Genomic DNA, 16016 nt, shown 5'->3' on the forward strand with positions numbered 1-16016 from the left:
CTCTCTTGTTCTAGACATAGTATGTGTCAATTCTAACAATAAGATTCGCAATTTTATTTTAAAGAAATTAATTATATAAAGAATTGCTAATAATGCACTTCTGCGCGCCACCTCGGATTCAACTATTTAACTATAACTATATTTGAATCTCAATGCCAACTTTTATCTTATAGAAAAGGGCTGTTTTAGGGTTTTCTCGGCAATTATCCGAAATTTTCTCGTCGTAAAAACCAAACTTGGACTTTGACAAACATTTTAAAGAAAGAATTGGCCAAATTGATCTAGGCGTTGTTGAGTTATGCGCTTACCAACACATTTTGCGATTTATTTTTATGTTAGAGGTTAATAGAATTAAGTAATAATATAAAGAATTATGTGTTTACTACATGATATTCTCTGTTGAAATGAGCAAAAAACAAAAGAGAATTGATAAAAGTGCATGTTGTGCATTTTCGGAAACTACCCTCGATCGAGACTCGAGTGAAATTGAAGAGAAGCGAAGCGAATGCGGGGTAAAATGGGGCGAAATCGAGTGGAAGCGAGTGCAATTCCGACGTCAACCGCCGCCTGCTTAGTGCTTGCACCACTTTATGAGCGCGCGGGGCGGGTGCGCAATTAATAAATTGATTTATTTTCATTGATTCCATCGATTTCCGCGATTAGTTCGCCCGTCTAGCCCGGAAAACAAGAGAAAATCAAAATCTAAGTCTAAGTCGAGTGGGGTTACTGCACGCATTAGAAAACAAGGGTGCCGAGAGTAGGAAATGCATCAGTTTGATTTATACTAAATCGAAGGTGCAATTCACTATACTACACAACTTTTACTCCGTCAAGTTGTGATTTATAATACTTGAAATTAAAATAAGCGTGAGATGCTTTTTTTGGGTTTTTGAGTTTTTGGTTTGGGGTTGGAGAAAAAATGATTTGATTAGTTGATTATACGCTTGCTTAGGTCTGGTTACAGCTGTCAGGCTGTCACACAACTCCCGGTTTGGTAGCTGGAGGGCCACAAAGTTACTTTTCTAATCTTAATCAATCTTCTTATTAGCCGCTGACTTGAAGGACAGCCTTCCCTTTTGTTGGCTTCTTTAGGGTTTACTGCATTCCCTCACACGTTGCAATCCAATTCAGTGTAGTGAGAAGTTCTCACTTTCTTTTCTAGTTTTATTCCTTTTTTTTTCTTGTTCTGCGTTGTATCAGATTACTATTTTTTTTGTTTTTGGGGAAAAGTTTTTCGAAAAATTTCATAATTTAATTTAATTTGTTAAAGAAACAAGGAAACAAGTATTTATTGAGAATTTCGTAGGAAAATACAGAATATTCCTTTATTTTTGTTAATTTTTGAGATCACGGATAGTCAAGGCCGTGACTAAAGTTCTTTAGTCGTTGTTAAAGTGTCATTTAGCACACTTGACAAAAAAAATTTACCCACGACAGTAATGCCCATTTATAACAAAATTTTAGAAAAATATGTCGAAACTAATGTAGATATAACCATATAATAATTATTTTCGTATTCACTTGTAATCTATTTACCCGTGTCTAGACCATGTCTCAAGAGAAGATGTCACATTAAATATGTATAAACCACAATCTGAAGTGCTCAACCTGAGCCTCGAATCCTCTAGCTCGGCGCTGTACGCGCGCTACACTGGGCAAACATTAATAAGTTAAAAGTCCCGATAAGACGATACGCCCGAGCCCGTTGTTGCGTTGTTTATATGCATAGTTAATGCGTTCGGACTAGAGGCATGCGAGAGCGACACACACACGCTCGACATTCGTTACATTTCGCTGCTCGCCTTTGGTTTACATTACCGTTTTCATTCCTCCTCGGCCCAAGCACACGCAGACTGGGCATGGAGATGCGAGATTGAAATTGTTGCTTGTCTCTCGACTCTGCGACTCTTCGGGCGCATCCACTTCGATTTAATTTAATTTATTGCGCACGACGTGATCCAACAATGCTGCGATCGCCGTTCGGAAGCTCACATTTCGACATGCGGACATTATGTGACATGACAGCGCGGATTTAAACGACTTTGTTTTGATCAACAAAAGTTCATTGATTGAGTTTTTATTTTTTTAGAAAAATTAATTTTTTATTAAAATTGTTTTATGTTAAAAGTTTAAGTCTTGGTTTTCGTTTGGCGCCGGCTTAAATTACAATGTTTATTTGGTTTCCTGTTTCTTCTTATCTTGTTGCGTCTTGTTAAAACTTTGAAGCGCACGAGAAGAAGAAAAACAAACATGGTTAAAAGCCTTCAGTCTTCAGCAGCAGCAGCAGCAGAAATAAAAGTTTCATGCATGGAAATTCGAAATTCATTGAGACATGCGTTAAGAACCGTAAGAAAACGAAGAAGAAAAAATAAAATAAAATTCAAATAAGACACCAAACAAGAGGGTGACTTGCATAAACTTCCAACTCTTGCATCGCGTCAATACCAAGAATATAAAGAAATAAAAAGAAATGCAAAGGAAAAAAGGAATTGAAAACATGGTGCAAGATGCAGTTTTACTCATTGCGTACTTGCATACATTTACATATTGCAAGAAATGTTAAGACAACAAGTTTTTTTCTACGTTTGCGCTGCTGTTGTGTACGCTGGCATGGCTTCAAAGTGAGGTTATGTCGGGGCCAGACTTTGTGAAAGAATGCGATGCCAGTTGGTGGCGGTTCCCACATTGGAAAACATTCGAGGGGAGGCTGCAATCTCTCAAGTTAAAGAGTTTTTCATGTTTCGACCCCAGCATCCACTCGGGGGTAAATAAAAAATAAAGTAAAAGGCTACAAAATTAAATCAATACACATATTTTAGCTTTTTCCACGTAGTATTTATTAAAATTTATTTTTTGATTTTGCTAGAAAAATTAATTTTTCACCCTGTATATTAAATTTTGGCGATAAAAAGTAGTCTATTTGCTATTCCATGGTCAGAAGTATCTCTATACCAAATTTTATAAAATTCGCTTGAATGGTTTTTCCTTGAAAGCGACACAAACACACAAACAAACTCATATCCTCTAGTTAACTCCATGTTACAGGTGGCAGTTTCATTAGCAACGCGTAGGTTGATTTTATGTTTCGATTTTTCATCATTTCGCCATCGCATTTGTTGCATTTCAGTCTCGTATTGTTTTCCGTTGTGTTCTTCTCCGTATCCTCGCAATTTCAACATTCATAAGCGATCATAACAAAAGCAGCCAGCACCACCGGAGCGACGCGTTATTGCAATCCGCTATAAATGTGCGCGCGTGCAGAATACGAAACAAACAGCTAGCCAGGCCAAACGAAACAAAATGTACGAACACGTCCATTTCGTGAAACTCGCGCGTCGATGAAAAATGCATCACGCCGAACCGCGTCGAACGTAACGAAAACTGTCCGAATGTCGCAACCCAACATACATACACGTGTGATGCGTGCTGCGTTTAAACTTTATGTCATTTCACAAAAACTACATAAAACAATAAGAGTGACCAGCAAACGGCATAAAATACATTTGTAAAAATAAAAATACAAATAAAAACATGGAGTGGTTTTGTTCAGCGGCAATAAAACATAATGAAAACGTTCGTAAAACACTAATAACTAATATGTTAAAAATCATTCGAAAAAATGAACGTACGCGTGTTTTGTTATTGTTGTTGTTGTGTGTTGCGCGTGTCGGATGTGGGCATAATGGCTGATCAAATGCCAAACACGTACAACGCCGCGAAACAATCGAACAATGATTGACGATAATAATTTCCTTTATGATATTTTATTTCTCGTTGCATAGCGGTTTGCGTCGCGCTTTATTTCAATTTATTTTATTTATTGCGCCGAGCATAACCTCACAAAACGATATGAAAGTTGCGCTAACCTAAAAACTGCACACAAACCGCATTATACTATCGGAAAGTTTTTATGAACGAAAATTAACCTACAAAAATATTAAGTATTAAATAGATATGGTTTTTATCTGTGCGAATTATGGTGTTTGAATTACAAAGTTTATTGCTTTTGCATGGACTATTTATAAATTCTATCAACATGAATTTGTAATCGGAAACAAATGAAACATCTTTATTGCTCTACGAATCAAACATCGTTAAACATTGTTGATTGACGTGTGCGATATTCTTGGAAGAGTCGTCGACAGTGGCGGATTATGCTTCAGTGGGGCCCTAGGCGCAAATCAAGCTTGGGGCCCCTAAATCCGAAAATTTTCAAAAACGGTTATTAGCCCAGTAAAATTAATAGTTTTAGCGTACGGGCGCCGCAAAGTCTACTTCAACATTCGTTTGTGCCAAAAACTCATTTCCACACCACCTTGAGGTAGAGTACGTGGCGCGTTTTTTTTTATCGTGGTATCCCCAGTTGGCCTAATCCACACGCACTATTCCAAAATTTAATGGATTATCTTCCGATTCGCTCTTCGCGATGGACCAGGTGTTGTGCGTTAATTGTTTTCAGGACCGATCGAAATATCACATGTAAAATTTTCTGCCATACTATCCGCGATGGGATTATCGTTTTCAATGCTATCTTGGTTCTCGAGTTCATCGTACGTGTGCTCAAAAGCGGTAATCGTATTTAAATTCAAATTACAAATTTACTTTTCTTGCCTTCTCTTGGGCAAAGATTTCAATAATTTTGTCGTACTCTAGTTTTTTAAAAATATCATTTTCTATGAACATTAATGCGAAGTCATTTAAGTGCTCTTGTGAAAGACTATTGCGCAGATAGTTTTTGACTCGTTTTAAAACTGAAAATGTCCTTTCTCCACTTGCATTAGAAACGGGCAAGGTCAAAAAAATTTGCAGTATTGTGTGCATACAGTAGAATCCGTTTATTGTGACTCCGCTTATATTGACCAACCGGTTATTATGACGTAACTACACTACCAAGTTTGGTTTTTATATAAAATTCTGTATAAAAAAGTCGGATATAATGACTTCGCTTACAGTGACATGTCGCTTTGTATGACGTCCGCTTATTATGACGTGTTTGTCAATTCCCTTCGATGTCATTATAACCGAAAATTGTTAACAGTGCCGTCTCAAATTGATTGAACTCTTTTGATAATTTTTTTGCTTCTAATTTTGAAATTGGTTTTTCATTGGAATCTGTGGTTACCTTTATCAAGGATTGGTAAATGTCATGATAATTTAGTCTTAGGGCTGCGGACCATCGTGTATCAATTATTCTCTTGATACTTTTAGAATTCTTATCTTTCATGCATTCGGTTAAAATATTCCACCGTCTTGTTGATGCAGCAAAGAAAATATATATATTTTGCATAAACATAAAATACTGTAATGCTCCAGAACAAGATTCCGCTGTAGTATGCCCAGCCAAATTTAAAGAATGACTTCCACATGGTATGAATTCAGCTGATTTGGAATGTTGTTTCATGCGTGCCTGTAATCCACTGTACTTGCCAGACATGTTAGCAGCGTTATCATAAGATTGGCCCCTACAGTTTGTGATATCTAAGCCATAAAAAAATGATGTGAAAAAATGATAGAAAGACGAAATAATTAATATTCCAAAAAAAAGAGTTACCCGCTATTTTACAACCTCAATGGAATGTTCCTCAACTCATCTCCTCCACAGATGTTCGAAATTTAAAAAAATTGACAATATACTACTCGCATTATAGCTACAACTTTCTAATGCAATATTCAAGAAAAGGTCACAAAAATTCGTGGTAGAAAACATCAAACTTTTATTTTAAACAGTTTGTCATAAAGAAATAAAATCGGAGATAAAAAGTTTTAAGTCAGCTATATATCCGTGACGGTTGCTTTGCGGACACGTGTGAAATGCCGTTTTGGGCGCCAAGTGAAAACCAATACGCTATTCATAAAGGCTGAGGTCAAAACCAACTGATGAAGTATTTGTGGAATTACTATGTCTATATGGGACATATAAGTGCCAGGGGCCCCTCAGGCAACCGGGGCCCCCCAGGCAGCCGGGGCCCTAGGCGCGCGCCTAGTGCGCCTAGGCCGTAATCCGCCACTGGTCGTCGATTTACACAAACAGGACACTCGGATTTCAGATTCGGTGGAAGAGGTGAAGGTGATATTGTAACTATTTGTTTATTTAATTGCTTAAGCAGTTAAAGACGAGAAGTTACAAATTACACTTTTCTATCAGTCCAATAATAGCAATAAACATTTTTTTTTCTTGGAAATATGATTTATTGTAAAATATCAGTGTGAAAAATAAGAACTTTACGCATACAGTGCTTCAATTTTTAATATTTTAGTGTTTAGCAAAGAATAGACGATTTTTTTTGAAAAATTGTATTTTGGCAGAAATTGTCGGTTTAGTTGCTAAAAAATGAAATTTTAGGGTTTTCCCGGCAATTATTCGAATTTTTCTCGGCGTAAAAACTATCCTTGGACTTTAACGAACATTTTAAAGAAAGAATTGGTCAAATTGGTCTAGGCGTTGTTGAGTTATGCGCTTACCAACAGATTATGCTCTTCATTTTTATATTTATTTATTTTTTATATTGAGTTCTTCCAGTTTTTCCAGTTTTGGAATTTATTTTTATTTAAATGATCATCATAAAATCATGTTCCATATTTCATGGCACAAATTCCTTTGGTTAAATTAATACATAATTAAATAATTAACAAATAAAAAAATTTACTGCCTAGACATTAAATAATTTTATTGCCCTGATTAATACATAATAATTGTTTGCTTAAAATTTTTATCTCCTGCCGTAGTATGTGTTGATGTTTGATTTGTCGGCGTAATTAAAATCGATTGAATTTGTCGCTTATAATTGTGCTAATTAAATTTAATTGGCCAGCCGCGCTCGAGTATTCTTCATTGTTGACATGTTCGATGTGTCGCAATTGATCGCCCACTAAGCTGTTGACGTCGATTCAATTATCTCAATAATTACTATTCATATTCGCCGGATTTTTGCGATTCACAATAACAATGGAGATCATTATATTGAATTTTCCGGCGCCACACTCCCACATACACACTCAATGCGTAAAATTAAATCAAATTAAATTAAATTAAATCAAATATCATATTATCATTTAATTTAATCTTAGCGTCACTCATATTTTATTAATACCTATATAATTATTAGTTTTTTGCGGTGTTTTTTGATGAGAGAATATTTATTCCATTATTATTTGTATTTGTAGTTGTTGTGAAGAGAAGATAATTAAATAATTCGCCGTTAAATTGGATTTTTTTGAACAAGGTTTCAAGTTCTTATTGAATAGAAAAGACTTGGGAAGGCTGAGTGTACAGTTGGAGAAGTTGCGTCTTGCGAAATCTGAAGGAACTAGCGCTATAATTGTGCGACTATAATTAAAACGTTTAATGAGCGTGAAATTATTTAGCAAGCGACGCCGGCGAGCCCTACCTGAAACTTTAATTTGTCTATTTTTAATGCGTTGCTCAAAGTGTGCATTTAAATTTAATTTACATGAATATTTTCTTGGAAATGAAGAAAAGTTCTTTTTATTTCCACTTTAAGCACGGTTTTGATGTACGAAAACTGGCACTTTAGTCATGGCCGTGACTAAAGTAAAATTTTAATATAAAAAGTTCAAATTAAAAATTATAAACGTGGAAATATATTAGAAGTAGAAAACGTTACTAAAGTGTTGTTTAGCGCACTTGATATTTAATATACTATTACCGCTCGAGAGCTTTAATAATTTCATATTTTATTGTTTGGAAAATTGTGTTCTCAACTGTGCGAGTAGATAAAATATAAAATCATAAATTTTCATTCAAGTTCTCACTTCAAACAAATAATTCGCTCACAAAACGGAAATTGAATCAAACTGAAAGTGCTCAACGTGCAGCTGATTGCAAACACATTGTGTCCGAAAAGGTCGCAACGAATCTCGTTTATTGAAAAATGAGCCCGTCGTGCGCGCTCTTTGTGCACTTGTTGTGCGCAGTTTAAAGCGAAGGAAGTGACGGGTGGAACAGCTCCCGGACCGTTATTGAAAAGGGGGCAATACTCGAAAACTGTCACTCGTAAAACACTCCACGGCCTTCTTCAGCTTCCCTCGTTTCCTCCACGAGAAGAAAGCCTGAAAATAGTCGCCGCACACATGGCGCAGGGCAATCGAAAAGATTTTGTAATTTATTTACGTCCGGACGTACATTTCCAGGTTTCAACTTGGCGTAGGGTAGGGACCGATGACAAAAAGCAATATACTGATGAAAAACGAAAATAAAGTGGCGCCAGAGATGTTTTAATTATATCCATAAATATTTATTTAATGAATAATGAGTAGTAAAAGATGTAAATACAACCGAAGTTTCTTTCGGATGGGAACTGCGCAAACATTTTCGATTTGTGGCAGGCTGACAGACGCCGACATGCCGAGGCGCAGTTTGGTTAAGTGCGTTTTAATGTCGTTTGGGGCGACGTATCAGTTTTCAAAAAATAAAAAAAGGAAACATGCACTTTAAACTATGCTACGTTTACAAACCAAGCGAAAACAACTCATTTTGTTTATCGCGACTTCATTATTTGCTGATTTAATGCGTTATTAGTCACATTATTAATGACTTTATTTTTTATGGAAATTTTTATTGATAAACACGAAATAATTGAGTCAACGTTGTGATTTTTTATGTTTTAGGCTTTGCTCGATACTTGTACGAAAAGTCAAAACATACTTTTATAAAAATTTATCATTTTTATTAGTGTTTAATAAAAATGTAATTCGTTTTTACTCTCTTGTTCTAGACATAGTATGTCTCAATTCTATCAATAAGATTCGTAATTTTATTTTAAAGAAATTAATTATATAAAGAATTGCTAATAATGCACTTCAGCGCGCCATCTCGGATTCAACTATTTAACTATAACTATGATTGAATCTCAATGCCAACTTTTATCCTATAGAAAAGGGCTGTCTTTAGGGTTTTCCCGGCAATTATTCGAATTTTTCTCGCCGTAAAAACCATCCTTGGATTTTAACGAACATTTAGAAAAAAGAATTGACCAAATTGGTCTAGGCGTTGATTAGTTATGCGCTTGCCAACACATTTTGCGATAAATTTTTATATTAAACAAAAACCGAATTAATTTCAAATATTTCTTATGCCAATGTAAAATAAATGATTACACATAAAATTATAATTTAATTAGCGCGCGATTAATATCAGCCTCGCGTGAGGCGCGCTACACATTGCAAAATCAACATTATTAGTATTAATATGATTAAAATGATTAATTGGCGCGACGCGGTCGATCTTGTTTGCACGGCGCACGTGTTTGTGTACGCTATACCTGTGAAAACAATCTCAGTAACTCAGTATCAAGCCATCCACTCATGAATTACACCCAACGAATTAATTATTACGATTGCGGTGTTTCAACATATCAGTAAACCTTAATTGCAAATTACATTAATATAAATTCGACATAATTTATTGATGTCTACCTACGTGTGACTGTAAAGTGTATATTTTTAATTTTAACCGATTGGGAACAATCTGTATGTTGGTGTCAATGTATTGAGAACATTTACGAGCGTGCGAACATATGAGTACGTAATAATGGCTATTCTTGTGTACATATTTGTTGTGTGTTTAGTGACGTGTTAATTTATTGGTTATGATGAAATCCTCTGTGACAACACTTCGAAACGACTATTATTTGACCATTAAATGTTTTAGGCGTCATTAAATATTTGATTTTGTAATAAATTTGAGTTGTAAAGTGGTATTTTTTTATATTTTAAAATATTTTTCATTGAAATATGTTTTTGGGTCATTTTGATATGAATTTTCTAAGTGAAATTGTGATTAACAAATTTACGAAATTTCATCCCTAATTTTACGCCCTTAAAATGTATATTTTGGGGAAAAAAGTAGCTTATGTCTTTTTTCACGATACAATTTATCTGTATACAAAAATTCATCAAATTTCGTTCAGAGGTTTAGACGAGAAATGAAAACAAACATACATAATTCTTTTCAACTTTATATTTTTGCCACAAAAAGTTACCTATTTTATTTTCCTTTGTTCAAAAATATCTCTATACCAAAGTATATCAAAATCAATTCAATAGTTTTTCATTGAAAGCGTAACAAGCAAACAAAAAAACTAATATTTGCATTTATTTCACTAATTACCATTTTTTAAATAATTTTCTTCAACAATTATCACTCAAAATTGTGATTTCATGAATTATGTTGACAATGATGACAATTGAAAGCCTTTTAGCCACCGAAACACAATAATATGCTCCGTGGCTGGACGACAAACAATTCGCGTGCCGCGTCGTGTTGATTTTTATCACGACATATCAATTACGAGCCCGCCGTGGCGCGGCGCACACGCGCACCGTTTTCAGCAATCGCGCAATTACAACAATTACGACATAAAAGTCGACACGTAACGCCATAACTCATGCGCTACCAACAACCAACGAGTAATGATATTAATACATTCATATACTTACTATTATTATACCCATTCATTCATTCCTCGTAGTATTATAACAAAATTGTTACTGCACATACTTAGAAAAAGAGTGCCGACAGACGGAAGACTGAAAATAATTGGCGTGTGTTCGTGTATTTATAATTACACACTTTGTTAATTAAAATAATCGGCGTGCCGCTTTATTTAATGGACTCGACTTGGACGCACACGCAGCCCAGGGATGAATTAATAATGTACACAATTTGTAATTTCCACGTGTGCTTCGTCCTGAAATGGGCTAGGAGGGGGAAGGGGGGAAGGGTATCTAATCCGAGAAATATATTTATGCGTGTAGCATGTGTTCACGCAATGTTTTCTCGTTGGAATTACATTAGATGTAATAATATTTATGTTATCACCTGGATATTTTAAAAGTTGAATACTACAATGGCGCAAAATGGAAACAAAGCTAAGAAACGAATTTCTTCTTCACGTGTGTGTGTCAAACGTGCAAACTGCAGCGGCGATTATTTTGTGCATCGTGCATCACGCGTAAAGACCTATTGTGCTCGAATTGTGGCGAATGTGCTGATTAACCATTGTTGCAACGACGGATTGCGCATTATTGCGCTCACCGCAATGCACACGATGCATAGATTACTATTATCGGGTGCTTCATGCAGCTAGCAAAATGTAGAACGACTGTAGGACGACTGTCTAGGAAAAGCAAATCAATAAACAGTTATTTGTGTTTTTAACGTGAATAATTTACGAATTTTGGGGAATATTGTTAAGAAAATTTATAAAAATTATAATGTAGGGTAGAATTTTTATTTTGGAAGTGCTAAAGTGAGGTTAAAACTTATTTTTCATGAAAAATTTGAGGTTTGTACAATATATTTGGTACAAGTGAAGAATACCGGTCTAACACTGATTACATTACGTAATTTTTGATTTGTTGTTGAATAAAATCAAAACTATTAACGTTAGCACTATCATTCTTTTAGAAATCTATTCTGTATTAAATTCTGAACTTATTAAGACAAAAATTTTGTTAATTTTGTATTTTGGAAAAAAGTTACAGGCTGGTAAACTTAATAATTGGTAATATTTTTAATTTCAATTAATTTTGCTCATAACTTTTGATTAAAATTTATTTTTAAAAACTTCTTCGCATTAATTGATGCGCAATTTATCTCTGAATAGATTGATGTTTGAATTTTGTTTTTATCTTTTACCATTTTTGAGTTATTTATCAATAACTCCCAACTTTCATGTTTTTGCCAGTTTTAGACCGTCACTTATACCTTGCAGAAAATATCCTCCACCATTACTCAACAAACAAACCGAAACAAAACACAAACAAAGCAGACATTGTAGATTATTCCAGAATATTCCGACAGCTCCTGCAACAAAATCGCTGAAAAGACACGTTCCACCGTTCGGATGTGTACAAATGCGTTTCTCTGCGCGCTGTTTTCACAATGTTTCAGACGCACTGCGCGCTCGCTTCCTAGATCTACGAGTATATACACCTCGAAGAAACGTTTCATTGAAAATTTATTTACGGCGATTTCTTACTTCGTTTTGTCGCTGCGTCGGTTTTTTCCAAATGTCACCGACACCGTTCGAAGACTCACAAGTCTCTCACAAAGCTCTACATCCTACAAACATTTACTCGCCGCTTTTATTCCGCCACTCGTCGCCTGAATACTCGATACAAATACAAATGGCTGCGCGGGCATACTCACGAGAGGCGAGAAAATGAAATAAATGTTTGAGAAACAAAAGTGACAAAAACAGATAAACACGAAAAACATCCGCGACGTGGAAAAATGTTGCACTCCAACATCTTCGAATAACAAATTCAACGACGTGATTGATTAGTTTCAACTCTTTTTTGTGTTTATCATGTTCGTCAATCTGTTATTTTAATATTAAGCATTTATTTTGGATTTTTTTTCTGTTACAGCGTTGGGAATCAGTGTGAAATGTGATGTGACAAACGTCTTGAGATACGAACACCCCTGGAGCGGAGTCACGCCATCATCCCTTCACGATGTCGACCGGAATATCTCTGGCGAGCGCTTTTTTGCTCCTGCTGCGATTCACAGCCTTCGTTGAGGCCAATCTAGGTGAGTATTTAATATTTTAAACTAACTTTTGCCCGCGTCTTCGTCCCGATAGTGTTTAATAAAAATCTTATTCGTTTTTACTCTCTTGTTCTAGACATAGTATGTGTCAATTCTATCAATAAGATTTGCAATTTTATTTTAAAGAAATTAATTATATAAAGAATTGCTAATAATGCACTTCAGCGCGCCATCTCGGATTCAACTATTTAACTATAACTATGATTGAATCTCAATGCCAACTTTTATCCTATAGAAAAAGGCTGTTTTAGGGTTTTCCCGGCAATTATTCGAATTTTTCTCGCCGTAAAAACCATCCTTGGACTTTAACGAACATTTAAAAAAGAATTGACCAAATTGGTTTAGGCGTTGTTGAGTTATGCGCTTACCAACAGATTTTGCGATTCATTTTTATATTATTGATTAATATCGTTTATAAATCAGAAAATTAAATATTGATGCGTTTACTGTTAGTTTAGTGCGTGTCGCACGCACCAATTCAGTTAATTACTCACATAAAACATTCATAGATTTCATAGGAATGATATTTCGATAAAAACTTGATTGGCCGACAATCAGACAATCGGACGATGGTGTGTTTATCTACGTTTATCACAATTTCAGAAGTCTAATTGACTTTTATTGTGGTCGGAGTGGATGTTCTGACAAACAGACAAAAGTAAACTAATAACAATCGAAAAGTTCAATTACAAACCGAAAATTTTGTTTCGATGCCGAGCGGAAGCTCTCATTGTTTATTCCATTAATATTTAAGTTGCTAGTATTCAACTACATTCAACTACACGCAAGACTTTTATTTTTAGGTTAGAATTGTTGTCCAAATAAAAATAGATATTCTAAGATGAGGAAATGTTTATATTTAGTGTGAAAAACGTTAGAAAGGTGTAAATTGCCGGAAATGTTTGATTTTTTAGTGATATTTATTATGTAAACATTTTAAAAGCTCATATTTAACACCAAAAATTGATTTTTGTTTGTTTTGGTCAGGTTTTTGTTTTCACATCATGCCTAACCGCAAAAAATCGAGACAATTAATCTTCGGCTAACATTTTTCATCCAGATTTTGCTTTCATTTCCGCTTTCCGCTTCAAATTTAGCGTGTAGCTGTGTATTGCATATCGTATCTGCATATCGATTATGCAATTTGTGAAAATTTCTCCCAAAAAAACACACGAAAAATTACCTTTTGTTCTTTTTGTTGGATTTTTTGGTTGTTGGTTGTGCGCGTGCTTAATGACTTGACATCGATACGTCCCCGAAGCACACTGAAAGCTTTGGATGAATGAGCACCTGATGTTAACCGGTGACAATGAAGAATTGCGGAATTACAATTTACGAAATTACAAAAAGTTTACTTTGCCCGCTGCTGCAAAGGCTTAAAGCTCAAAGCGCACACGCCAGGTATCTGTATCGAATTTCTAGCGCAAGTGCGTTTAAGTTTGTTGGAAAGCTCGGGGAGGTGATAAATTATTCGGGCGCGGTGGCAGCAATCGAACCAAAGTCCAATTAAAGCGTCGTTTAATTTATGCTGTGCCTGCTTGGAAATTATCTACGGATATTAAAAAGTTTTTCATCAAATTTCAACTTCTTTCACAACTATCCACGCTGTTGATATTTATCAATATTTTTCCTTTAATGAATTTTTGTTTTGTTTAACAGATAGCTTTTTAATTAATACGAGAAATTATCTCGTTCGTCACGCTCGTTTACATCTCGTTTATTAACGATTCGGGCCGGCCGTTTTAACACAGTAACATTGTAACATTAATTCCAGGCATGATGATACCGAAGGCAAGATACGATGTTAAATATCGCGGCGCGTTCGTTAGGCAGATCTACGAGTAACAATTATTAATGATGCGTGTCGGCTGGGAATCGCTGAGCGCGCTTTTAAATAAAAAATGATTAATGCCGGCGCTCTAATCGCTGCTCTTGCAACCGACCGGCGTGTTCGCATGAAATTTCTAAACAAATACGCATTGAGATACGTTCAGGTGCATGTTCTCGACTTCTCGGACTTGTTGATTTATTCTAATGATCAATCATTAGTTATTTATGCAATGGAAATTTTCATTCTTGTTTCTCAATTGATGTGAAGTGGTTTTTTCGGTTTACCTGTGGAGGAAATAAGGAGATTTTGCGGTTTTTGCGTGATAAAAACTTAATTTTATGTTTTTAATGCGGTGCAGAGAGTTTTGTAGTGTTTACGCTTTATGGTTTATAAGTGCTTCAATGGTAACCACTTCATGGTTTACTAGTTTGGCGGCATTCTCGGCGCTCTCAAGCTTGGTTGCACATTTTATGTACGTTCGGTCGCGTTCGCGGTTGCAATTTAACGTCAAATGATTTGTTGACGTCGTGATTGCGCGCATTTTACGAGTTTAAGTAGCGAATAAACTTCGAAAGTCAGCCGGGATCTTATAAATCACTATTAAATTAGTAATGGGAATTTTTTACCTAAATATCGGTATACCGGTTTTTATATATCAAAATATCGGTATACCGGTTTTTATATATCAAAATACCGGTATATCCGTAATACCGATTTTTATTAAATGGGAATAAGTAAATTTGTTTTTTGGTATTATGATCGGGATATCGGTATTCCGGTATTTTTATTTGAAATACCGGTATTTTTCTGAAAACCTGGTATTTTTGCTTCAAATACCGGTATTTCTCTCTAAAAACCGGTATACCGGTAGTGATACCGATATTTTGCTCAACTAACATGAGTTAAAATTTAATTTAATTTTTTCTTGTAAAGAAAATTGGATAAAATTTATCTTTAGAATTTTGGGATGTTATTGACATGGTTGCAGTTGGTAACAAAAGCTTGCACATCAAAATCAGCTTTTGAGTGTCCGACTATTGGCTATCTCCTATCTGGCCAACTATCAGCTTTTAGCTTTCAGCGATCCGATGAGTTTTCAGCAATTGTCCGAGTTTTTGTGCAATTTTCTCGATGGAAAATCGATGCTTCAGTGCAGAAAGCTTATCGCGGCACAAATATGAATGGCGGACATAACAATAACAGCCCAGATAAATGAAATTCGCTCTCTCGACAATTACAAACTAGAATTGTACCCACCGCTTATTGCATTGTCGTCGTCGACATTCCGCATCGCACACAATATTTATGATATTTTGAGGGTCTTGGCCGAAACAAAACCTCGCTTTCGAATTCCGAAAATTTCAATTATCAGGTGTTGTGGCTACGTGTGAGAGGTTGAGGGGAGTTTCTAACCCTTTTTGGATGGTTAGTGTTAGTGTGCTGGAATGCACCTACCCCATGTCGCCATTGTTTGAAGCAATTCATTATCGAATTATGAAAGATGATGACATCGGTCCACTGGAATATGAGGGTCCCCATGTCGGCTGTGTTTGCATTTCAAACTCCCATCTCTCCTTACCCCTGTGCAGTGTGGAGAGTGGAGTCATCTTT

At 35.5% G+C, this 16016-nt stretch overlaps 1 protein-coding gene across 2 annotated transcripts in view; it reads left to right on the plus strand.

Moving 5' to 3' along the window:
• Positions 1–16016, plus strand: part of LOC135795764 (netrin receptor UNC5B) — a 102144-nt gene that overhangs the window by 10967 nt on the left and 75161 nt on the right. For both annotated transcript variants that reach the window (XM_065307547.1, XM_065307548.1), the window contains exon 2: positions 12394–12556. In XM_065307547.1, the coding sequence (XP_065163619.1) occupies positions 12481–12556 (76 nt within the window). In that variant the 5' untranslated portion in view covers positions 12394–12480. The remainder of the gene's footprint in view (positions 1–12393; positions 12557–16016) is intronic.

This window comes from Atheta coriaria, unplaced genomic scaffold (assembly GCF_025399875.1).
Source record: "Atheta coriaria isolate IRGN ID8LTWV9N9 unplaced genomic scaffold, Caltech_Dcor_3.1 hic_scaffold_7_pilon, whole genome shotgun sequence".
Classification (NCBI taxonomy): domain Eukaryota; kingdom Metazoa; phylum Arthropoda; class Insecta; order Coleoptera; family Staphylinidae; genus Dalotia; species Dalotia coriaria.